At 43.5% G+C, this 26,871-nt stretch overlaps 2 protein-coding genes across 3 annotated transcripts in view; one reads left to right on the forward strand and one right to left on the reverse strand.

The window, feature by feature from the left end:
• Positions 1-254: 254 nt before the first annotated feature.
• Positions 255-12,652, forward strand: wdr17 (WD repeat domain 17; the record flags this gene model as incomplete). Of its 2 annotated transcripts, XM_080837143.1 has the most annotated exons (29): positions 255-377; positions 597-780; positions 1,271-1,501; positions 2,291-2,542; positions 2,943-3,065; positions 3,306-3,496; positions 3,695-3,863; positions 4,001-4,092; positions 4,343-4,425; positions 4,517-4,603; positions 4,968-5,132; positions 5,442-5,644; positions 6,080-6,229; positions 6,390-6,520; positions 6,808-6,933; positions 7,169-7,324; positions 7,619-7,683; positions 7,803-7,935; positions 8,035-8,129; positions 8,344-8,443; positions 8,571-8,710; positions 9,222-9,242; positions 9,449-9,560; positions 9,709-9,850; positions 10,014-10,116; positions 10,228-10,329; positions 10,602-10,700; positions 11,875-12,058; positions 12,533-12,652. In XM_080837143.1, 29 exons carry the CDS (start codon positions 255-257, stop codon positions 12,650-12,652), a joined length of 3,882 nt encoding a protein of 1,293 aa, XP_080693269.1. The 2 variants fall into 2 exon arrangements, with proteins under 2 accessions (XP_080693269.1, XP_080693270.1); XM_080837144.1 differs by lacking the exon at positions 9,222-9,242.
• A 9,119-nt stretch (positions 12,653-21,771) lies between these two features.
• The window catches only part of stox2a (storkhead box 2a), a gene marked incomplete at both ends in the record, with an annotated part of 69,712 nt that continues 64,612 nt past the window's right edge, over positions 21,772-26,871 (reverse strand). Inside the window, 2 exons of the mRNA XM_080837823.1 lie at positions 21,772-21,973; positions 24,933-26,871. The exon at positions 24,933-26,871 is cut by the window's right edge and continues 762 nt beyond it. Of these exons, the coding sequence (XP_080693949.1) occupies positions 21,772-21,973; positions 24,933-26,871 (2,141 nt within the window). The remainder of the gene's footprint in view (positions 21,974-24,932) is intronic.

A 26,871-nucleotide genomic window follows, 5' to 3' on the forward strand; every position in this document is an offset into this window, starting at 1 on the left:
TACAGTCTAACTGTGATAAAGCTGAAAGTCTGACTATGTGATAAATATACTTTTTCTGTGCTATAGAACATATTGTAGATGTAAATTAACATAATTCAGAATTTTCTATTGCAATAATGTGCATAAATGAGTACAATCCAAGTCTTATTCCTGATTTTCAAATTGTGTTGTAGTTGGAACCAGTCCTTTATTTAATGCTTGATTATAATTGAGACTATGCATCATGGCACCATTCTTCTCATCCCCAGATAAAGATGTCCCAGGTGAAACAGGTTGGTTTGCTGGCAGCCGGCTGCCAGCCCTGGAACAAAGATGTGTGTGCTGCCAGCGGCGACAGATTTGCATACTGTGCAACACTTGCCATTTACATTTACCAGGCAAGTGTTTCAAAAATCACTGCCATCTTACTAGAGTTTCACCTTACATTGTAAAAATAACATTCTGCAGTATTTATTGAAATTAAATTGTTGACAATTTCGATCAGTTGATGCAAATCATTTTCAAAATGATTTAATTGTTTCACTGATAGCTTTGACTGTCTTATGTACAGGTCAATGCATTTACAATAGAGTAAATGGTTTCCTTCTCCTCTGTAGCTGGATCACAGATATAATGAATTCAAACTCAGAGCCATCATGTCCGAGCACAAGAAAACCATCACAGCCATTTCCTGGTGCCCACACAATCCGGAGGTGTTTGCGAGCGCCAGTGCAGATAACCTTCTCATTATCTGGAACGTGGCCGAACAGAAGGCTGTGGCCAGGCTAGATAACACCAAAGGTACTGCTGTCATACCTTATGGCAAGACAGCACAACTGTGCCCTCTCTGTGTGTGTGGTGGTGTGGGTGGATTGGTGTGGGGTATGTGTGTATGTTGATGTGCTAAGCTCTGTCTGTTATGAATAGAAATATCGGATTCAGCCATAAATGAGATATATTCTCACTCTGTGTGGGAGTGTGTAGAGAAGGCAGAGAGAGCAGTCACTTGAACACCCGGACATGAACAAACCTGCACTCTGACCACAACGCCAAAGAGCCAGGCTCGATTGTTTAGCAGTCAGAGGCCATACTCATGTGTATTTATCGGCACTCCGGGTAGCGTGTGTGTGTGTGTGAGTGTGAGAGTGTGTATGTGTGTGTGTGTGTGTTTAAGGGCTGTGTTCTCTACCCTTCTCACAGTTGTTGCATTGTGTATTTAATGTTTGTATGGGTGTGTGTGTGTGTGTGTGTGTGTGTTCCACCCATGTATGTTGATTTACGTACACTTTAGGTATCCCTGCATCTTTAAGCTGGTGCTGGAATACGTCTGACAGCATGGCGTTCGTGTCTCACCGGGGCCCCTTGTACATCTGGGTAGTCTCGGGGCCCGACTCAGGGGTCACCGTCCACAAGGACGCCCACAGCTTCCTCTCCGACATCTGCCTCTTCCGCTGGCATCCTGTCAAGAAGGGCAAGGTGGTGTTTGGACACACAGACGGAAGCCTGTCCGTATTTCAGCCAGGTAAAGAGGAATACAAGTCATCTGGCCAGGACACACAGGTCACATCTGGACACAGTAGGTTGCCATGGAAATGTACTATTTTCCACAAACACAGGTGTTGCAGGATCTTCAAAGTATATTTTCCATTGAAAATGCACACCTGTGGAGAGAGTTACAGAACAGAGAAGCATTAGCACTATATAGTTGTATACTCAAATTGATGAAAGATGAACCATTAAAAAGCTGACATCCTGTGCTAAATCTTTTGCCACCCCCCTCCAGGTGTCTGCCAAAGGTGTCCTTTGCATTGCATCTTTGCAATCTATCCCTCCAAAGACTTTTCAGAAGCTGAAATGTTGATCTTGCCTATGCTTCAGAGCGTTAATGCAACAAGCTAAATAGCCCTGTAGATTTGAAGAGATGTACCCTACTTGGAATTAGATAATTATTCCTGATATAACATTGAGTTATGGATGGCTGGGAAGAATGTATGTTGTTCTTTTTTGCAAAATGAAAAGGGTTTGACTCCAGATGAAAAATTGGAGGCCTTTGCCATCACCATTCTTCCAGTGTAGTGAATTGGAATGTAATAGAATAGTGAACATTAGTCAAAAGTCAAACTCCTTTTCTCAAAATGTTTAATGAGAACAAATCAGGCTTTTCACATTCCATAGGGCATGCAGTCCACCACTGTAAATGAGCTAATGTGCACCCAGTGGAATGTCTAATTTGAAACCAATCGTAATGTTCATTTCAGCCCTCTCATTTGTCTTCACTGGAACAAACCCTGAATCATCTTCTTGCCCACAGGCTCCAAGAACCAGAAGCACGTCCTGCGGCCAGAGTCCCTAGAGGGCACAGACGAGGAGGATCCCGTCACGGCGCTGGAGTGGGACCCTCTCTCCACAGACTACCTGCTGGTGGCCAACCTGCACAACGGCATCCGTCTGGTGGACTCCGAGTGCCTGTCCTGCATCACCACCTTTAGCTTCCCCAGTGCGGCTGCCTCAGTGCAGTGTCTGGCCTGGGTGCCCAGTGCCCCTGGCATGTTCATCACTGGAGGTATCCGATGAGTGCCGTCTAAACCTTCTCACTCACCAGTAGACTTAATTGGTGTTGCTATTTCAGTTATCGGACAGTGTCAAACATCGGCCATTCTGTTAAACAATCAAAATGCTAAATTTAATATATAATATTACATGAACATGTAATTACCATGACAACGCAAACGTTTGCCGATAACACACGCTGTCTTATAATAGACACTTACGATATCTATGCAAAACCAGTCCAGATTTGCTTCCTGAAGTGTCATTACACAAGATTTTTACATGCCACAAGCTTTGATTGTTTTTATCTGGGGGGGGGGGACCATTTGAACTACTGATGTTCAATGTGGATTTACTGTTTTTCTAGTGTCCTCAATTCTCAATTTGAACCTGTTCCTCTTCTGTTTTGGCAGACTCCCAAGTTGGTGTCTTGAGGATATGGAATGTCTCACGGACAACACCTCTAGATAATTTCAAGTTAAAGAAGACTGGATTCCATGCACTCCATGTGCTTAATTCCCCACCAGCAAAGAAATGTGAGTCAGATCTGGCCATAAATGTGTGTGGATAGAAAACATAAATTCAGACAATTAACCAACACAGTTAACTACTCAATTAAATGAAAATCTCGTTCTTATCTTTCTCTAACTCTAGTCTTCAGCATAATATCATGAGATATCGTCAGATGTGAATAGAAAGCATTAACTCAGAATTCAGACAATTAAACATACCCCAAGGTTAAATGAGAATCTCTCTTTATGTTTTCCTAATTCTAGCTTCTAGCAACACGATATCCCCAACAAAGAACCACTATACGTCCTCCAACAGTGAGGCGGTGCCTCCCCCAACACTGTCCCAGAACCAGGCCTTCTCTCTGCCCCCTGGCCACGCTGTCTGCTGCTTCATGGATGGGGGAGTGGGGCTCTACGACATGGGGGCCAAGAAGTGGGATTTCTTGAGGGATCTGGTAGGGCATTGATAAACTGGTGCAATGAGTGTGCTGATTGCAGGCTTAAGTGCATGTAGCACACAACAAGGGAGATTCACAGATAAACTTCTGCATGTGCTTTAAAATCTTTTACTTCCTCTACCTGTTTCATTTTTTGAAAGGCTTCACTGAATGAATGTTGACAGACATGCCTCCCTCTGCTTGTTCTTTTGCCAGGGTCATGTGGAAACCATATTTGACTGCAAGTTCAAGCCAGATGACCCAAACCTTCTAGCAACAGCGTCATTCGACGGGACAATCAAAGTGTGGGACATCAACACTCTCACTGCTGTTTACACATCGCCAGGCAACGAGGGCGTGGTCTACTCCTTGTCCTGGGCACCTGGTAAAGTTCTAGGGGTTTAAATGAAGGGGTTTAATTGAAGGTTTAAAGAATAATATAATAGACCACTGGCTGTACAGTATGGCAGTGATTTTGAAAGGGTTGTTGGGGTTGTTTGTTCTTCTCCCATATATGTGAAGGAGATCTTAACTGCATTGCTGGAGCAACATCCAGAAATGGAGCCTTTATCTGGGATGTGAAAAAAGGCAAAATGATTACAAGATTTAACGAGGTGAGTAAACCTAAGCAATTATTGAGTCTTATCTCTGTGTATTTTACCATTGCTTGTCAATAGTTCATGTAAAATTGGTTGGATAGTGACCAGTGTTAATGCACACTTTTGATGACTTTCATTCAGTTGTAGTGTGCATACTGATAAGAATGCCATCTTGACTGTCTGTTGAGTCCTGAGACTGTCCAAAAGCACCCAAGAGAATGTGGAGCATTTGAGTACTTACTGGTTGTGTATGCTTATTTTACAGCATGGAAAGAATGGCATATTTTGTATTGCTTGGAGCCACAAGGACTCAAAAAGAATAGCTACTTGTAGTGCTGATGGTTTTTGGTAAGTGTGTGACTGCTACTCTGCTTTTATTCAAATCCTTCCTGGTTTACTTTGTTTTACATCTGAAGTTTGCCCTCCGTCTCTGTTCTAGTATAATACGCACTATTGATGGAAAAGTCTTGCACAAGTATAAACATCCTGCTGCAGTGTTTGGCTGTGACTGGAGTCAGAATAACAAGTAAGTTCTCATTTTGTCCTACAAAATGTACGGTGACATGCCCTGCTCAAAGCGCTTTCATCCTTAGATTTGCAAAGGTGCAGGTAGCCAAAATATACATCAGTACGTACTCCAGCACTAACCTGGAGGCTCTGTTTGAATGATTAATGTTTTGAAAACAAGTGGGATCTCCTGTCCAATGCCTCTTTGTTCTTGTTGACTCTCTCTGGGCAGTCAGTGGTTGTGCTTGCAGCTCATATTTCTCTCCCTCTCCCTGTTGCTTCCCGCCTCTCTCTCTTCCTCTCTCCCTCTCTCTCTCCCTCTCTCTTCCTCTCTCCCTCTCTCTCTCTGTCTCCTCTGCCCCTCCCTTGTAACGGGCTCTCAGAGATATGATAGCCACAGGTTGTGAAGATAAGAGCGTTCGCGTGTATTATCTGGCCACCAGCTCCGACCAGCCCCTCAAAGTGTTTACAGGGCACACGGCCAAGGTGTTCCACGTGCGCTGGTCCCCACTGAGGGAGGGCATCCTCTGCAGTGGCTCAGATGACGGGTAATGAATCATTTACTAGGGCCCTATTCACACAATCCCACCACTTTAACTCTGACCCTGGCACCAATGGGGCATTTCCTCATAGCCATGCTATGAATAGTCATGCAGGTTTCATGAATCGAACCATTCTTTTTGTCATGATTCGAAAGTTGGATGAAAAATTACTAGTACTGGTATTCTTTCCATTGTATGAGCCAAGATTGCCATTTCAAAGCATTGCATACCTCACTGTATCTAAAGCATTTAAATGTGTGCAAGCATGAGGCAAAGTGAAGGTATGGTCATCTTAATTGAGTGCCATCCCTACAGGACGGTCCGTATTTGGGACTACACGCAGGACGCCTGCATCAACGTGCTGAGTGGGCACACCGCGCCCGTGCGGGGCCTCATGTGGAACACGGAGGTGCCCTACCTGCTCACCTCCGGCAGCTGGGACTACTCCATCCGTGTGTGGGACACCAGAGACGGGACCTGCCTGGACACCGTCTATGACCACGGGGCTGACGTCTATGGTGCCGCATTTATACGTCTCACTCAGACTTCACAGAAGTGACAGGGATCCTGTTACACAGGAATGCTGTTAGAACATTACCACGCAACATTCCTTTTTTGGCCATTTTTTGGCTGAATGTTTATCTGAAGCATACCTTAAAATAATAATAATAATAATAATAATAGTAATAAATATAATAGTAATTCACACAAACTTACACAAAGTGGTTTATTGTCAACAAAAATCTCCCGATCAGCACATTTGTCCCCCAATAGCTTGTAGCTTTGTCTCACCAGTTTGAATCATGTTTGTGCTAGCACCAAAGAATGCCTTTTCTTGCTTCAACCTATGGAGCTTTCTCTTGTGTGAATCTTTCATCTTGTTTTAATGACTTAACTCTTCGAGACTGTGTTACATGATCAACTAGACTAATGGTGTCATTTCCAATCTCCAGGCCTTACCTGCCACCCGAATCGGCCCTTCACCATGGCCTCCTGCTCCCGAGACTCCACAGTCAGACTGTGGTCTCTAACGCCCCTCATTGCTCCCCTCCTGGTAAACATTCTTACTGACCACAGCTGGGATGACATCATTGGGAACACAGGTTAACATGCATGCTATGTTCTGATTATGGATGTAAATGTGAATCTCCATCTGAATAATGCATTGCTGGTTATGTGTGTCAGAATCTTACGCCATAGGTTTATAAAGCATCATGGAAACTGGAGTCCTTGTTTATTTGTGCCATGCTTCTGCTTGAACAGATCGTGCCATGGTGCCTGGGGCGCCTCCGCTCCTGTGTGGAAAAGTGTCTAGGGACATCAAACAGGAACTGGACAAACTCAATGGTGATCTGCACACAAAGAAACTGACGCGGTTTTCTGAATGTTTTTCTGTAAGTATTGTGTCTTGAGGTACACATTTGTCTGAAATCATTAGTGTGATTCCTAGAAATGGAGTAAAATTGTATATTTGTGAATAACAATACCTTAAAAAATGTGATTCCCAGGAATCATACATTCTGACAAAGTGAATTCCTATAGTTAAGTAGTAGTAAGTTGTTTATGAATAAAATCATAAATACTTTGTGGAGTAATTACTTTATAACTACTAAAGGCAAATATACTGATAGGCCTGTGTAAAACGTAAGTGTTTATGAAGCTGGTCTATCTGTCTGCAAAGCCTCCTGGCGGTAGCCATAACCTGTGGAACCTGGTGGCTGTAATCAATGGGCAGGATGACAGCTTACTGCCCCAAAGCTACGGCCAGGGCATCATGCACATGAAGCACCTGATCCGCTTCAAAACTGTGAGTCCCACCGGCATTCACTCCAATGACCTGTCAGGCTGCCTCTCAGTCCCATTAAAACCTACCTCTTCTGTGACATACATTTTGGATGAAATCCAACGTAAATGTGTATCTTGCATCTTGTTCACTCATGTAAAAGATAAAAAAATAATCTTATTGAATTAAGTCGAGGTGATTATTTTCACTATTTATAATTCTTGTTCTCTTATAATGTTATAATGTTTTTCCCATACAGTCAGAGGCCCAAGAGCTGACGATTGTAAAGATGAGCAAGTTTGGAGGGGGCATTGGTGCCCCTAGCAAAGAGGAGAGGCTGAAGGATGCTGCTGAGATCCACCTGAGGCTGGGTCAGATTCAGAGATACTGTGAACTCATGGTGGAGCTGGGAGAGGTACGACAACACACCACATGTATTGTATACAAGTATACAAGTCACAGCCAATTTCTACAGCATTCCTTGACTGCTTATCTTACCTTGCATGAAGTACCCTACTCTACTGTGGCATGATTACCTGGGAATAAACCGCCATGTTAGAATAATGACGTACCGTGCATCCTTGCTTGTTTGAAATAAAGTCTTTGAGTGCAGTGTGAAATATTTGCCACTTAACATTGTTATTATGTGGAAGAACAAATAGTACAAACAACTAAATTCCTTTCTTGGCTTTTCCGTTTGATGGTTCAGTGGGAGAAGGCGTTATCAGTAGCCCCTGGTGTGTCGATGAAATACTGGAAGAAGCTCATGCAGAGGTGAAGTCACAACACTATCATTACATTTAGAGATTGCAGGCAGATATTATCAAGATAAAGCACTACTGGACCATTCTCTGTATGGAGTTAACTGGAAATGAACTCCTCAATACCCACAGGAGAGCAGACCAACTGATGCAAGAAGGTAATGATGATGTCATCCCCTACTGTGTTGCCACGGGCGACGTAAAGAAGCTGGTGAATTTCTTCATGTGCAGAGGCCAGCTGAAAGAGGCCTTAGTTGTAGCACAGGTACTGAGGATTGGAGCAAGGTCAGGTCATTTTATTATAGCTGTGTTCTGTTTGTATGGCACTATGTATTTACCTATTACTTGCTGTTTAACTGAATAGGGTGCTTGTGAGGGGAATATCCATGTGCCTCAGGCCTCGTCAGTCAACAACAACGCAAGCACAGACAATGACGACATACTAGAAGCGTATAATGGGTTAGTACTCTATTTTTATGAGAAGGTTTATTTAATCTTTATTTAATAACTTATGAAAAGATTGCCCTTACCCTCTTCATCTGTGTCTCCATCCCTTTCATGTCTTTTCTCTCTCTATCTCTCTCTCTCTCTCTCTCTCTTTCTCTCTCTCTCTCTCTCTCTCTCTCTCTCTCTCTCTCTCGCTAACACACACACACACACACACACACTCTAGGCTTCTGCATTGTGTGTGTAAAGAGTTGGCAGAGTGGTATTTCCAGGATGGACGCGCAGTGCTGGCAGCCTGTTGTCATCTGGCAGTGGACAACACAGAGGTGAGGTTTAGTGGAGATCCATTAAGGCTGCATTCATTTTGAACAGACAGATATGTTTCAGAAAAAAATGCAAAAGTTTCCAAGCAGGTGCAGTTTCAGTGTGGTTTTTCTCCCCCTCCCACCCCAGTTGGCAATGGCTTCCCTGATCCGAGGTAATGAACTGGAGCTAGCTGTGTATGTCGGGACTGTGCTGGGAGAGGTGGCAGCTAAGGCCACCCATTACGTGCTGGAGCTCTTAGCCAGGAAGTACATGACCATGGCGACTTGGTGAGACCTCCTCACACTCACTCACATGTGTTAACAAGCTAGTGGATGGCATAGATATGTGCTCAACGGGTTAGGGAGAGTACATTAATACTTTTTTGCTGTGAGATATGTTGTACCCTTTCCCTTTAAGTACATTGCAAAACCACATCATAAATACAACACTTAATATTAGATTATAAGTTATGGCTTTTAGTAACCTCCTCTGGTCATTTGGAGTATTGCATGGATGACGTGATCTGTCCATTCCCATGAGATCATTCTCTGTTCATTCATCTGTGTACTACGCACTACTATAACTAAATGTGATTTAAAAAAAAATCTGTATTTTTTTATGATCAGAAATGTTAATATCAATATGCCATCATTTGAACGTTGCAGTTACAAGTTAGGCTACTTGTACCAAAACACTTTGTTCATTTTTCTTGTGGTATTACATCAACACCTTCATCGTCACACTCCTCACCCTCACCCAATGTGTTTTACCTCTCTGTTCATTTCCATTTCTCCGTAGCTTTCCATCTGTGGCAAACAGGTAGATGAGGACCATGCACTGCCCATGTTTTCCATGCCTCTCTGCAAACATTTACAGCAGTTACTGCTTAACTGGCAGACACGTGTTTTTAATGCCTATACTCAATTTCTGTCCCTGTAGCTCTACCCACCCCGTACTGAGTGTTTGTACTGTGTATGTATGAGGCACACTGTGGGTGAAGCTCACCATCTTTTTCATCCATTCAGGGACCTGGCATGTCAGCTACTCCAGATGATCCCAGACAATGAGATCCTGCTCGCCAAGCTGTGTGCCTTCTTCCCAGGCAGCAAGGCTGAGATTGACGAGCTCCATGAGAGGGTGAATGGACAGTTATCCCACATTAAAATGACATAAGATTAACTACATATATATTTATATACTGTCATATTTTGTTTGTTTATGGTTTGACGCAGAGATGATCAAATGCCAGTTTGGAGGTTGTAATGGCATTTTAAATGTTGTCTAGTGCGGTCTGCCCAGTCTAGAGGAGTGCAAGGACTTGGCAGAATCTGCTGAGAGTGATGGGGACGTCTTCAATGCGGTTAAGTATCATTTGTTGAGCCCAGAGCCAGAGAAGGCCTTACCCATTGGAATTGCCTTTGTGAAAGGTATATAATTTGTTTTCATAAGTGTGGAAGATTGCAAAAATTTCTATTTCAATATTAGAAAAATAATCCACAAAGTGAACTGTTAACCAAGCTATAACCTACCAGTAAATGATCCTAGACTGGGGGAGAAACTCTATATCTAATCATCCATCTTTACCCACAGAACAGTTGACTGGTTCAAGTTGGACCGTGGACTCCCTCTATCCTGTCCTTGACCTGCTGGGCTACATCCGGACAGACCGACTTGTCCTCCCCAAGTGTAGTGAGTAAGTGAGCGACTGACCCTGAAGAAAAAAGGCATTAAAGTCTCCACTAAAGTCATTAAAGTGAGAATGGGTGGGAATGTGAATTTATTTATTTATTTGTTTTGATTTCAGAAATCGCAATGAGCTGCTCATCCTCAGTGGCTACATTGGTGCACTACTGGCCATCTCAAGACAATACATCAGCATTGTCTCTGCACTTTATGAGTATACAAGGTAAGATAGACAGGAATAATGCTCCGACACCAACTAATAACAATAATATACACTGTACACATACTGAATACCTACAATAATATACACTGTACACATACTGTATACCTACAAATATATACACTGTATACCTACAGCATTTGCCACTGTTCATTTGTTATTGAGGACGGTGAGTATATATACTTTTCTTGATTTACCATTTCATATCTCCCCTGCTATCCTCCTCCCCTTTCTCTCTCTCGCTCTCTTTCTCTCTCTTTCTCTCTCTCTCTCAGTCAGTTGCTGAAGAGGAGAGAAGTGGCTGTTCCTTTACAGATAGAACAGCTCTCGGTGGAACTAGAGGCTTGGAGGGCCTGCACGCAAAGTGGAGTCAAGTGGGTATAACACAACAAACACACACGCCCACACAGACATGCGCGCGCACACACACACACACACACAAACACACACACACACACACACACACACACACACACACACACACACACACACACACACACACACACACACACACACACACACACACACACACACACACACAAACACACACACACACACACACACACACACACACACACACACACACACACACACACAAGTAAGAGTCATCACCCACATTGCATACAAGTATTTGTATTTACACACTAAAACAAAAAAGGGGTAAAGATGAAAAGAGGAGTGGACAAGCTAATAACCTTTACGGCAGCTACGGCTTGACTTGTCTTACGCAGAGGTATGGCACAAACTCAGCTCTCTGAATGAGTCTTTCATTCACATGAGCGATAGAGAGGCAGAATCACAAAGCGGGATCATAAAACATTCCAGTTTATTAATATTTCTTAACTTTGTGACTGATTCATTGACAAAGCTGCACTCATATCACATACATCCAACACCTATCTGTTGCCACTACACTTTCACACAAAGAACCCCAGGGGCCGCTGCAATGTGTTGCTACCCCCGCAGGATCTTCAAACACAAACACATAGAGCCTGCAGGGGTGCCTCTGTCCAGGATGAGATAACACTGGCTGGAGAGGGGGGTTTCTATAAACAACATGTTTCTCATCATCTGTCCACCAAAATAGACAGACACCTACATGCACCAACATGTTTCTCAGCAAAATGATGCAGAACCTTGGTGTAGTCCTGAGGAGAGCCCCTCAATGTTGTGTGGTGGTCTTGAACAATGGTCTTCAGCATACTCATTGACGCGGCCCCTAAATAAGTGTGTGAGTGATAAGTGAGGCATTAACTGTGATCAGCAGTGACATCATCTCATGATGATTAGCATCTCATTCACATGTATGCACTGTAGCTATGAGTAATTCAAATGATAAAATCAGTATTAGTCACATTCTATTCTGATCCAACACATTGAAGTATCAGGCTGACAGTGTTATTTTGATGAAGTACAGACAAACACACATACCTTTTGGGAGTCTTGAAACGATTAAACATATGTAATTCTTTTTTTGTTGTTTGTGTGTATCTACTCTCTCTTGCATTCTCTTCATCTACTTCCTCTCACACCAAAACTCATCCCCAGAGGACCTGAGGAAGCACCCTACAGTCCTCCGTCCGAGGCCCAAAGAGAAGAGTACGCTCAGCTGCTCAGCAGGATCACAGAGCTGCCCTACCTGGGCCTGCAGGGCCCTGACTATGTGACCGGCTCCAATCTGCCCAGCCACTCCGACGTCCAGATCTCCTGCTTCACTGGAGTCAGGATACAGGTTAGCTTGTCCTTTTGACAGTTTTAGCCAAACCTGCAATAGTAAACTTTCAAAATAAAGACGTTACATTCACTAGTTAAAATACTAGGTAAAATGACTAAGTAATTACCAGATATTCTGGAACATTTTGCACCAGTTGATCGAACAGACAGACAAGAAAATGAATAAACACTCTGCATGTTTGCATTAATAAACACGCTGTTTTGCATGCATTAGCCCTGCATTTATATGTCTGATTAAAGCAGTGCACTGGCTGAAAAGTCCTTGAATTGCTAAGCATTCTACCTATCCTGCAAATTAAACTGAAAGTGCCCACCTGGACTGAAGCATTGTCCCTGTGGGGTTGTCAAACTAAACCTGACATCCATGCATAAACAAGCCATGGCTATGAGGTATTATGGTCTGTAGTGTATTTTGCAAATTAGGATTATAGGTCATGGCAACTCACAGAATGTCCAATCTATTTTAATATAGGGTCCAGTGTTCTTCCTGGAGGACGGGAAGTCTGCCATCTCTCTGAATGATGCACTGATGTGGGCCAAGGTCAACCCCTTCTCCCCACTAGGGACCGGCGTGCGCCTCAACCCTTTCTGATCCAGGACAGAGGCCAGGAGTTGGGTTGGCATGGCAACATGCAAACATAGATGTATAGAAGCTGTGATTCTGCTAGGGGTCGTTGCCAGTTGGGATGTAAGGATGGTTTGTCAATGGACAGCAGGGGTTATGGAATGACATAAATGTTCTTACAGTGTTAAAAATGTAAATGTGCAGGAGATTTTTTTTTTGTTATTACCTTATTAAAGGTTAAATCGTGACAATTTTCAGTAGTTAACATGTTCCTATTTTTGCTGCAATAGTCTTCAGTCATTTAATTTGAGCTGATGGCGAACTGGAGCCAGAACACAAAGCAGGCGCATGGCAAAGTGTCTGCTTAGGCATGAATGTACATGTTTGGTTAGCTGTCAAGGAGCACATTGCACTACACTGCTTTGGGTTCTCGTTCGTTCAGTGTGGAATGAATTGAAGTTAATATTTCAATTCAATTTTGAATGAGACAGTGTAAGTACTGACCACAACTGCATTAAAAAATTGGCATGGGTGTCTTGTCATGCGTATAACTGGCAATGTACTTTTATAGAACGCATTTAGGCAGCCGAGATAGGATGTCTCAAATATGGTGTACCACATCTATTGTTTTCTTGTGCTGCATTGCCATTTCAGGGATGACTACCAATAGAGACAAGCACAGATTTATTTTTTTGCTGCAGGGAATGATCATTTTCTTCGGACTCTATCATAGAAAGTTATCATGGCCAGTCATTTGTGGGCTGCATTTCCCTGGAGCTGTTCGTTTGTCTCTGTGATTGTACTTGCTGTGTCTTCATTCAAACTCACTTACTGGAACAGCTATCTTAGTTTAGGCAATATGACAACCACTGTTTCAATGGAGGGACTAATGTTATGTCCCTTTGAGTGAAATACCTGGACCTGTGCCTTAAGATGGGGAACAAGAAATGTATCATTGCTATTTATATGATGTGGTTAGAACATAAACAAAATAGACTATTAAGCAAACTGTATATAGATATATTTGCTATTCACCATAGCTTTACAATTAAGATTGAAGAAAGCAGACATGACACTTATGTTTTACACATTATTTCAGAACTCTCAAATGACATATGCATATTGGTTTGAGACCAATGTATATTTGTTATTTGAAGAGTTAAATTATTTTCATACATTTGCACTGTGATATGTATTTATTTGTATATTTTTCACCCATTGTTCCTCTGCATCGAGATGTACAGAGTGTAAATGTCATTAAATTTCACAATGCATCCAGTGTGATCCAGTCTGTTGTACAAGTCTTAGTTTTGGGGACATACTGTATAACGTATGTCTTAAGTTATGGATTGGTTCAACACTGCCACATCAGAGGCGGAATCATCTTATCCATGACAGTGTGCTGGTGGGTATCTGCATGACATTTGTCAATATGCCACCAATGATGAAAAAAAATACTGGAGGGAATTTGGAGTACTTTAGCAAGTTGCCCTTATATTCTCATAGATGTAACTACAGTCAATCCATCATGAGTATGAAGGGGGCTGAGTCTTTGGTGCCAGCCACCACTGTTGAACCTTCCAGGGTTGTGGCCCTAATTCAACGCAAACATTGATGAAGGAAGGTGCCTGCCTGATGTTGCTGTATCCTGAAGCTCTGGTTCTATGGTTTGGCAACCATGTTATTGTGTTTAGCACTTGTGGGCTACAGATAGCGCATGTTGCCACTGTCTCCAGCCAGTTGTTCATTGTTGTATCCTGAGATTGTATTTCTAGACTCTGTACAAATATGACTACAGTCAGAGTTACAGCCTTGCTATAGTATTTCACACGTTGTATTGGCAGAGGTTTGGCATCCATGAATGCCTAAACACAATAAAAGTGATGTTAGCATTTGTAGAATTCTATCCTCTCTCTTTGGAAGGTTACTGATTGGTGATTGCAGCTCTAATCTAATTGAGATTGTAGAGACTTCATGAGTCACAGAAATATTCCTTCCGCAGAGGGTTAGAACACATGCCTCTACCAAAGACCACAACAGATACTCCTGAAGATACACTTAAACAAGTTTTTACATGTCTCAGTTTTACTTCAGATTCATTCAAGTATTATTATTTTTCATTTGATCATTTCTGTTGTTTTTCATGCGCTCAAAGTTGAGTGCTCTTAAAGTAATTATACCTGCAACTGTTATGGGGAGGTGTGTGCTAGATATAGGTTTGGATGTTTTATTACCTATTCATGATGTGTGCATATCAAGTGCATATGGAAGAGCTTGACTTGTGAGAGAAGGCTGCTCATAACATGAGTATAGCCTCAGGCTCATCCCCAGATTAGAGTTTAATAATCTGATAAACAGATCAGATTGATAAAACTGAATTGTGAATGGAGCTTCCAGAACATTGGCTGTTCCATTCATATGAACCAAAACTTCATTGACTAGGCATAGAATGGTCCATCTGAAGCCCCTCTCCCGTTTACCTCCCGATGCCTTTGCATTGAGATAACTATGCTATCACCAAATACAAATCCACTTTGTGTGGACTTAATTGTGTGTTAGTAGCACTTAGAAGATATAGGCAAAAGCTTGCATTGATCTGTGGCTTACTAGAGAAATATTGTTGAATTTACCAAATATTTGTTTTTAAAGCTAGATCAACATAATAAAACGGTTAAATATGTGTAGTAGTTGTAGTTGTCATTACTTGGTTAACTTAACTCATGCAGTGAGTAGTAATCAGTTAGACTTACCTAGAAAGTCAAGCAAGTTGATGCAATTTAAGGAAAATCAACACAAACTGTTTTAAAAGATTTTGAAGATTTTAAATTGAGACAGTGCTTTAATTTAAACAGTGTACTCCAACACTATTTACTCCATCCTGTCTTTCTAAAGGACCTCATTCAGAGGACAATGAGACCTGGGAACCGAACCCTTCCCATTGGCCCCCATTCATGTTAAGCACTGATCTCAGATGCTGTGGAGAACCAAACTCTCCCCATTGGCACCCAGTCAAGTTCAGCACTGATCTTCAGATACTTCAGAGAACCAAACCGTTCCAATTGGCCCCCATTCATGTTGCGCACTGATCTTGAGATACTGCTCCCAATTAATAAGTCACTACTTGGCCTCAATCCCAAATTAACTTCTAACATGAAACATAGTGACCACACAGATCAGCAAGCACAAGCCTCTAGGTAAAAACAGACATAGTGACAGACATAGAATTTATATTTTGCTCAACGAGATAGATAAAACATCTGGATGATACCCCCATATTAGGATGTTTCCCAGACCAGTCACTTTTATATCTAAGATCGAAATTATTGTTTTCATACACCTACATTTCAGCAGTGAAGATATTGGGCAAAGTAATCATCTGCTTATCTGCTTAGCATCTATGTTAAGCCCCAGTCACACTGAATTCCCTCTCTTCATGAAATGTGCAATACAGATACATTTGATTCATATTATTTCAAACAAGATTTCTCAGACAAGTAGTCAGCCTTTTTTCTCTTCAGAAAAGAAGACTTCCTGAAAAGAAAATTGAGATTGAATGGAGCATGAGGCAGCTCATGGTAAATTGCAAGTAATGAAAACGTATCGTAGTCTGATTATTTTCACATGCTATAAGGTTTTTGATATGGCATATCCCAAGTGATAACGTTTGTAGTTGTAGCCCAACAAGAGTTGAAGTAACATTGCAGGAGTCACCTTAGATAACACCATGGACACTTGTCAGTTATTACAGGGTGGACTTGGGAAAGGACTGATCTCGAGGAGGAAGAAAGAAGACATTTTGTAGCCCTTCTTTTTATAGCAGTATCAGGTAATTAGGCTAGTATTACGACCCATAGTTATCATCATATTTTTTTTACTCAAGGGCTATTTGAAACCTAAAATGTAAAATACACTTATAAAATTTTGGAATGTTGAAACAAATCTCTGTGGATAAATTAATACATGTTAACATTGACATTTCAAATAACACATCTCTACCATATAGTGATTACATCAGACTCCCACTTATGAGGCCTGACTCATAGATTGCATCTTTGAAACCTACTGCAAATACAGATTGCATTATTATTTTCAACAATGTAATCACCATATCTTATTTTATCACAACAATTAATAAAAATGGACCAGAACACTGGAATAATCATTTTAAAAGGTGCCTTATAGGTGGATCCATATGGGTTGATGTTCAAATGTAATATTTACACCTTTATTGAAAGGTAATAGACAACTCTTCTAAGAGAAAACTTGTGGGCTGACCTCTCCTCTTGCCATCAGTAAATGTTCATTTTGTCTTTTCAATTCACAGGATCAGAGAAAACTGGGTGCTTGCTGCACACCCTGTACAGAATCTGGCTCAACAATTCAATAAACAGTTCGCCTGTTATCCACTAGGTGGTGCTGGTGCTCCTTGTGTTGCTCGCTCACCCATGCACCATACATGCCTCCTCCTCATCCTGTAAGTGTGTCACATGGTGCTCTGACATCACCACCTCCCCACTCCTGTGCGCAGCACACTACTCCAATCACCAGATAGTGGTGCTGCAATGCCATTGGTTGAGAGATTCACATTCATAAAACATGCTGTTTGCAGCACACAAAGCGATGAGATACAAGGCCTGAGGATTCAGCATCACTGGGAAAAAATGGAGACCTGAGATAGATGGTGAAAATGCTGTTTCGTTTTGGACCCCTTTTAGACATGTTTTCTAACAGCAGTAAGTACGCATGGAACATGCACAAATATGCATAAACTACATAAATTAATACAAGGGTTTTCTACCACAGTGATTCTACATGTGCATGTTCTGGTAAAACCAAGTGCCGTTATCAATATTGCGCTTGTATGTTTACAAATCAGCCACAATATTTTAAAACATATAACCAAACATGTTATTTTATTGTCTTAAAAAGTAACACAATCTCCCGACCGGGTATATCACATACACTACAACAACAGTTAAACACCATTACTACACAAATAGGGACTTTTTCTCAAATATTATAGACATTACAAAAGATCCCCCATATCCTTCACTTTTCTTTTTGAAGTTATTGTATTAAGCATGACAGATCAACCTCATTTACAGCATGGTACTGTACACTGTCACCATTTAGAAACAATGTTGTCTGATGCTGTTCTAAAATCCATAATGTTAAGGGAAGACATTTCATGGACTTGTCATTTTATTTCATATGAAATATTTTACAGTATAAACAAGGCATCCTTCTTGGATGGACTTTACAGCAACCAGACCAGGCATTTCAGTGCAAACATGTTTATACAAGGCAGTCTTGGCTGCAATACTCCCTTTAGACGTCCAAAAGCTAAAAATGAAATCAATCAATAAATAATAGTAATAATAATTATAATAATAATAAAATTAGGAACTGATTACATTGCCTAAAGGAATCAATTCTCATAAAGCAACTCCACAAAACGCGACGGGAATTTGGAAATGCATCCTTGGACGGAGTCTCCTGACATGTAGTGTGTGTTTGCATGTCTCTGTGTGTGTGTGTGTGTGTGTGTGTGTGTGTGTGTGTGTGTGTGTGTGTGTGTGTGTGTGTGTGTGTGTGTGTGTGTTTTCAGAGTCAGCTTGTACGGGCCGTGGAGCAGATAAGAAAGTTGTTTAGGATAGGCAGGTTTCCTATTTTGTCAATGACCAACATATCTTAGCGGTATGTCGGGTGATTTTCATGTATCCAATCCAGGGCTGTGCATTGGTAGACTGAGACCTAGAAGTCAAGTTTAGGTAATTGTGGCAGCCATTTTAAACAGTAAAAGAAACTGAAGGAAAAACAGCAATGATAGGGATACAGAGGGCCAAATTGAATGAAAATGCATCTCAATTAAAACAAAAAAGGTGAAAGGTTTACTTGGTATGCAAATGAATGTACAGTATGACTAAGGGTGCAACAAATATTGTTTGAGTCACACTTTTATTTATTTCTTTGTCTGGATCTCCTGACAGATTGAAAATTAAGATTAGGATAAAAAAATTGAGACTGGGATTGACATTCAATCCAGGATTTTCAGAAATGAGCACAATCATATAATCACATGTGTAAATGTACATGATGTTTCACCTATAATGACATGGGCCATTTTGAGATTCTAAAAGTGCTAAAGAATACTGAACCAGCCTCATTTTCAGACTCTCTGGTTCAGTATTAGCCTCCGTCAAGATGCATTGTGAGACAGTGGAGTTTTCAAACCAAATCCCCCCCCTACTGACAACCTATGATCCAGTCAAATGAACCATCATGCAACAGGCTGCAGGAAACACAAAGCCAACCAAAAACAATAAAAAGTCAACAAAAGAAAAAAAATATAAAATAAAATAAATCGCCAAATCAAATGGAAACCCTGGTTTTGAAAATGCATGGCCTGATGAGATTGTACATAACTTACAAGGAAGCAAAAAGACACTCCTGTTTCAACAGAGAAAAATGAGTGTACTACAGCACTTAATACTGATTCTTTAGGATAAAAGTTCTCTTAGTTACAATGTCCACCGCTCCATGTCAACATTCACAAAGTAGAGGCTGATATCGCCATGTTCCACAGGCAAAGAACCCAAATCTGTACACGCCTTGATCTCACCGTTACACAGATGGTGGAGGTAGCTAGGTATGTGTGTGTGTATATGTAGATGTGTACTGTATGTGTCTGCACATCTGTGTGATAGTCATGTCTATGTATGTATGTATGTATGTCTGCGTGTGTGTGTGTTTGTGTGAGTGTGTGTGTGAGTGTGTGTATGCATGTGACAGATCAAGAGACAGTGAGCAGAAAAGCGGTTGAGTTTTTTTTTTCATCTTTTTTTCTCCAAATTAAAATCCTATAAAAGCCCGCACAGAGACAGTTTCTCCAGTTTCCTCATAGCCCGATGCCCCTTGACCACTGATGAAAGCAACCCTAGGCCAACACAGTGGGAAGCCACAGGTTAGCACCAGGAGATGCTGAATGAGCCTGCTGTCTTCCTGTCATTTCCAATCCACTAGGTCCTCCCCACGCCCAGCACATGGAACTCACATTGACTCTCCCTTTCCCGATTGGTCACTGCCAAGATGGAGAGGATAAGGCGGCTTATCTTCACTTGAAGGGAAATGTTTTGAGGTAATAATGAGGACTGTATGACATCCAATATGACTGATCTTGTAATATCTGTGCCTTGACAGAGACATGGCACACCAAAGACAGCTTTCCACTGCAGTTTAACCCCCCAACCAAGGTTCAAGGGTTAAGCCAGGGGGCCAGGGAGTGTTGCCATCTTTGACCTGACCTAAATGTATCTCTCTTTGCTAAAACAAACCAACCAACTGAGATGGTCTGGGAAATGCCAAGAGGTTTTCTGAATGAATCCGCCTCTCGTTCTTCCTCCCTACCTGGCCAAGTGAATAATGAGCTTGTACGTGAAAACAATGGAACTGATGTGGAAAAGCTAAACCATGCCCCTTTTGTTTGATCAAAGCAGTTCATATCTTTCTTTCATGTGCATACATATTCTTTATAACACAGCATGAAATCCAACCTTCTCACAAGCCTGCCTAGGCAGAACTGAACTACAATGTCTGACTGAAGGATGTTAATCAGAGTTGGAAAGGAGAAAGGGAAGGAGAAAGATGTGCCATTTCACCAGATTCCCGTGCAAATACTATGCTTAAATGCCAGCCCATTTGATTGAATTGAACTGGCCTAGCAATAATAATAATAATAATAATAATAATAATAATAATAATAATAATAATAATAATAATAATAACAGCACAGCAGCAATAGGGGTCCGATCCTCCTGAAGAGCATCGAATAAACCCCCTTGGGGAGATTGTTACAACTTTCAACAAACAGTGCTTGCGCACACCCAAAAATAACAAAATAAATATACGCCATCAAGATCCACCTGCCGTAAGACAAACGTGCTTTCTCTCTTTCTCTGAGATGGCAAAACAAGGAGACCCGTGACACGGGAGCCAACACAACTGGACAAGCATGTTTCCAAACCGACAGTGACGTCCACCAAAACCCTGGGTTCATGGGACTGAATCACTGCAAACAGCCACCAAGATGCCAGGTTGGTTTGTTTTGTTCATGTGTTTGATCTTTTTAACTATTCATGACCTGAGATTAAATGTTGGATATAAATCTAATGGTAAAACTGGTAAATTCTGTCAGTAAATGTCACATACAAAGCACTTTTGTGCACTATAGGTGTTTAGTAGTTTGGAATTCAACAAAAAATACACAGCTTTCCCTTAAGTAAAGTCAAATGAGTTTAACATGATTGTGTTTTCTACTAGTTTAATCTATTCTTTTTTCTTGTAAAGATGTGAAAATGAATCCAATATTTATTTTTAGCAATAGAGAGATAACATTGTTATGAAGGAATGCATTTATATTCTGATGTGCAATTCAACAGCTTTGTGAATAATGTCTTTTTTTAGGTTGGTCAAATGAGAAAGAATATATATATATATATATATATATATATATATATTACCTTGGTTCTCTGACTTTTGTAAACCTTGAGTCATAATCCCATAGCCAGATTGCCTTAACACTTTCAATGGAACACATCAACATTCAATCCTTACACCAGCACGAGCGGACTCTACCAGCAAAACGATTTCTCTTCCATGTTGGAGAAAGACCATTGTGATACTTTCAGAATAACAGCGTGTAAGATTATTGACTGCCAACCTTCTCCTTCACACGCGTTGTCAACTTATGTCAAGAAAGAACAATCTTGGAGTAAGAGAAGAAAAATTCCACAATAGGTAATACAGACTGGAGAATTTCCTGATTGATAGTTTGTTAACCTAAGGTAATCTCTAAAATGTGATTTTCTTTCCTCCTCTTTTTGTAATTTTTTTTTCCATAATTGTATTTTTTGTTTTCTTTTTTGTTCTTTTTTTGCAGTGTACTGTGGGAACAGTCAGTGGAAGCCATGCCTGTGGGTTTAACAGTCCCAAGTGTAGTTGGAGTGTTACCGCTGGGTGTTCGTACACCCCTGTCTCTCCATACCCATGTCCTTCATACCGCCTGCACCCCCACCAGCCCGTATGCCTCCCCCTTCTCCTCCTCTCCATCCTCTCCTCTGCTCTCTCGCTCTCCGAGGAGGTCGCTGTCAGACACTGGTTATGGAGGCCAGGCAGTTGGGGGACTTCTGCAGTTTCTCGGGCTGGGTGGTGGGCGGCTCAGGAATGCTGCGGAACCCGAAGGGAGGGCCGATGCTGGTGGTGCCCATGTGGCCAGGGCTCAGGGCCGGGTTCTGCCGCCGGTTACTCTCCACTATGCTGGAGGTGTTGGAGGCCAGGCTCTCACGCGTGCTGCAGGAGACACGAGGAGGGGGTAGGGCGGGGGGATGGGGAGGTACGGAAGACCAGGAGAAGGAGAGTGGATGGAGAGAGGGAGAGAGAAGGGGATCAAACAGAATGAAGAAGAAGAAGAAGAAGAAGAAGAAGAAGAAGAAGAAGAAGAAGAAGAAGAAGGAGAAGGAGAAGAAGAAGAAGAAGAAGAAGAAGAAGAAGAAGAAGGAGAAGAGGGAGAAGAAGAAGGAGAAGAAGTAGAAGAAGGCAAATGGAGGTGATAACAGTGACGTAAAGGAGAGATAGAAAGAGAGAAGAAATCAGAACACAGACGAAAAACAAACCTTCCTGTATTGCTCCCAACTGTAATGTGGAATAAGAGCCTCTGTATCTCTCTATTTTGGTCCCTTTTAACCCATGCTAGACACTGTACGCTTCCATCCCCTATCTTCTAAGAAGAGAAAAGGCAAAAGGAAGCAAAAGGAACACAAAGATCTACTGCTAAGCATCAAAATATCCCACAAGGCAAAGTCAAAACCATGAGAAATACTGCATGTTCCCTATGAAATGTTACAAAGCTAAAATAATGCAAAAACATACAATGTACAAACACAATACACGCACACGCAAACGCACACACACACGCATGCACACACAGACACACAGCAGCAGCAGAGTTGCTGATAGGTGTGGAGGTGGGATGAATGGTCTAGCCCTATCATGCTGCCATTTCTGATAGAGTAAATGATTGCTGAGTGTCCAATAGATCGGAGCAGTCTCCTATAGACACACACACACACACACACACACACACACACACACACACACACCCACACCCACCCTAATGTAATTGCATCACAGAGTCTCTAAAATAAATCAGGGTCCCAATGATAGAAGGGGCCTGAGCTATAGTGGTACTTTTCCAGAGGCTGCAGTATGACATCATCACTAATGTGATGAGTCACACAGGAAATAATGAATGATTGTGTGTGTGTGCATAGGTTGCGCGCGGGGGGGGGGGGGGGGGGGGGCTACAATTAGAGAACAGCAATGGCCCTTCTCGTAAGCTATTTAGGTCTATTAATTCATACGCACAGACCAGACACACGCTGTGAGATAATAGAGCTGACAAAGCTGAGATGCAGTGGGCCACTGCAGAGCTGAGAGCTGGGGGCACACCATGTGACTTCCTGAGAGAAAGGCTCTCAGTTAAGACTAACACCCTGCACACTACACTACCCATACTCCACTCCCCACAGGAACTCCTCAGAGGACAAGAGGATGGGTCAACTCGGGTGATCAGATGCAAGCAGGCCAAATGTGAGGCGAGTGGTAAGTTTGTGTGGGACAATGTGGGATGCTGAGAGGTAACCTTAAACTTTGATATAATTTCTACATAACTGAATAAGTAACATTTGTATTCTGCCTTTGGGCTACTAAATGCCTGTGAAGGTTTGTTATTTTGGGACGTAGCAGAAGAGTTTCCTGGCCACTTGTCTGCACAGTTTGGTTGACGGCCGTATCTTGATGACTGCCTTCACTGCTCTCTGCTCAGCCATTGAATACAAATGGTTGCATTTGTATGAGTCAGGTTACTACTTTTGACAAAGCACTAATGAATAGAGTAGAAACTTAGCCACAACAGTATAAGCCTCCCGGTGGGTAAAAAAAACACATCCATGTGTTCATATTTCCGATAATTAAAATGTTCACAACCAATGCAAATGAGGGACATTTACTTGACATGTGGGATGCAAAGGACAAAGGGTCAAAATGCTGTGCAGTAAGATGAGGGACACCTGGTCCTCCTAATGACAACTGTGTTGAGTAGTAGAAATATAGCCCACACTGGCTGCAATCTAAGTACCTCAAATGTTACATTAATACAAATATAGTACATGCTATATCTAAGAGACATGACAAACTTATCCCTGAATCGTCAAGACCACTGGATGGAATGACACCATGAGTAGGCTTGAGCGTAAAAATCCAGGAAGTGTGATAATGTAGCACAAAGCAGTAGAGGATGGATCATTTTGCGTGGCGTCAAACACAATATGTAGATATTACAAGACATAGATACAAATCATAAGTAATAGAAATGGCAACTATTTCAAAACAATAAGGTTTAATGAAAAACTACAAAGTACATCAATGGCATTACATGAGGTGCATCACATCAAACCACAATGTCCACAAACACATGAACAATATCTCTTTCGCCCACACAGACAAAAACACACAGACATACACACACACACACACAGACAGACAGAAAAAAGAAGGCCACATAAGCATGGGCAGAGAAACACACTAGAAAATGCTCTCTATCTCTCACACACATGCACGTAAGAATGTCTTTGGCTGATATGAAAGAATCTGCAGTCACTGTGGGCTCATTCTTCTGTCTTTACCTGGTGAGTGAGTCACACAGCGCCAGGAGACTATTTTTAGCAGCTGTGTCACTCTTCACCCTCTTGCTCATCAGTAGCTACTACAACATACACATACACACACACGCACACATGCACACACACGCACACGCGCACACACACACACACACACACACACACACACACACACACACACACACACACACACACACACACACACAGCCTGGGGATGCCCACTCACTCCTGTGTCTCCTAGTTCACTATGCTGTCACTGTGAGAAGGGAGATTCCACAGCTCAACTAGATAGAGGTTAGGGATTTAAGGCTCATACTTAAAAGGCAGCAACATTTCCATTTCCAGGTTCACCTAGCCTTCCTAGCCTTCCTGAATCATCACTGCACCAATCTACTGCTATTGCCCACCTGTTCAGTGGACTGATACTGTAAAGCCCCATCCTTCTCATAGCGTCTCAAAAGAAACAGTAAGGTCAAAAGCAAAACAGACACCCACTACACAGTCACCCATCTGATCTGACTGGGAGAGACTGCTGAAAGAATGCTGGTCGTCTGCTGTGGGCCTCTGCTTACCGTGGAGAGTTAAATCCGCTGTCGACCGTTACGCTGCTGCTGTCCATGCTGTCAAGCCGAGCCGAGTGGGCGGACTTCTGGCTGCTGCTGTTGTCCGTCTCCTTAGGGCTGAGCAGAGTCAGGTTGGTCTCAAACTTCCTCTGCAGGTCACGCTCCTTCTCCCTCTCAAGCAGCCACTGCATGGTGCCTCCCCCGCCTGGACCGCACACCCCTCCGCCTCCCCCTGTACCACCCACCGGCACGCTCTCGACTCGCCCTTTCCCTTCCGTGGACCCAGTCTCCTTGCGTGAGGGATCCTCTGTCTCGTCCTCGTCCTCGTCGTCTGAGACGTTATAGTAGTCGAAGCCAGCTTCCGAGGCAGATGGCACCACCGCCTGGTCCGAACCTGGGGGCACGGGCACAGACGCAGGTGAGGGGGCAGACTTAGGGGGCAACGACTGCAGCGACTGAGGCTCCATGCTGTCCAACACCTCAGCCGACTTGGCGTGGGGTGCCTTTCGCAGCGTGCCTGACTTGGAGTAGCAGCCTCCGCCACCATCCGAATAGCCCACACTCAGCACGTTGTGCGGGGGCTTGAACAAAGTGTCCTTGCTGAAGATCTCCTTCCGTTTGTCGACCAGACCACTACCCAGGCTCCCTGAACTACCTCCACTTCCCCCGACTCCTCCTCCACCACCTCCCCCACCCCCGGGGTCGGCGTTATGTTGGTGCGGTATCAAACGTCCGTTGGGCAAAGGCTCCGGGGTCTGGCTGGGCGTGGGCTTGCCTGAGCCACCGTGTCCCTTGGAGGAGGAGTCCTCCTTGTACTCCAGCGAGTGGGGCGAGCTGAGGTGTGGTGTCTGCCTGTCGGCCGGTGAGCCTTTCCTGATCCCGTCCGACGAGGTCAACGTGTCATGGTCGGCCTTGCTCAGGGGCGATGGCGCGGTCAGGATCGTCTCATTGGATGTGTTGCACTGGAAGTAGTCGTCGGTCAGAGGCTTGGGTGACAGTGCTTTCAGCTCGCTGTAGGCGGGCAGGCTGTCCCGACTCTTGTTCCTTTCCAGGGGGCTGCAGAGACGAGACTCGTCTAGGCCGCCTTTGCCAACGTCGGGCACACACACCTCAGAGCTGAACTTGGCAGCTGAGAACATGATGCGCGAGTAGTGCGGGCCCTGCTGTGACGACGCCCGCAATGTGCCGTCATCAGTGTAGTAGCGGCTCCGGTCATCAGGACTGCGGTCATAGTCCTCGGGTGTGCCCAACGAGGATGCAGCCCCTCCCAGTGGCCCTTTCGAGTTGTCCATAGAGCGCGAGCGTTCCTTGGCCTTATCTGGCCTCTCGTTGCGTGACTTCCGGTCCTGCGTGTGGCTGTGGCTGCGGTGCACTCGGGACTGCGAGGTGCCGCGCGATGGCTCGGGGAAGGGCATCTCAGTCCGCCTTTTGGCCAGCTCCCCCGACACATCCCACTCAGGGGTGACGGGGAAGTGGGACTCTGCGATGTTGGGGTTGCTGTGCACCAGGTAAGCTCCCCCACCACGGCTGCGCTCCACCGTGTACATGCCCTCACGCGGCGAACGCACCAGCGAGTGGCTGAAGAAGCGGTAGTCCCGCTCAGCGTTCACAGCCGCCACCAGGTCCAGGTTGGAACTCTCTGAAGGGTCGCCGCGGGAGACTCGCGTCTTGCTGTGCGAGCGCGATTTCCCATGGGGCACGCGGCGGTGCCCTCGGCTACGCCGGCTGCGGGCGCTGTGCTGGGCCGATGAGCTCGCCTTGCTGCGCTGTGCCCGCTCCTCCTCCAGGCGCTTCATGACGGCTGTGTGCCGTGCCACATTCTCCACCGTGAGGTCGGGGTTGATGCGGCGGATAATCTCCATCTCCACCTCCCGGGGGATGGAAGCAGCCGCAGGGATGTCCTCGTCTCGCAGGGGCCACTCCTCGGGTGGGAACTGTGCCGAGAAGG

This window comes from Sprattus sprattus (genome assembly GCF_963457725.1).
Source record: "Sprattus sprattus genome assembly, chromosome: 4".
Lineage (NCBI taxonomy): Eukaryota > Metazoa > Chordata > Actinopteri > Clupeiformes > Clupeidae > Sprattus > Sprattus sprattus.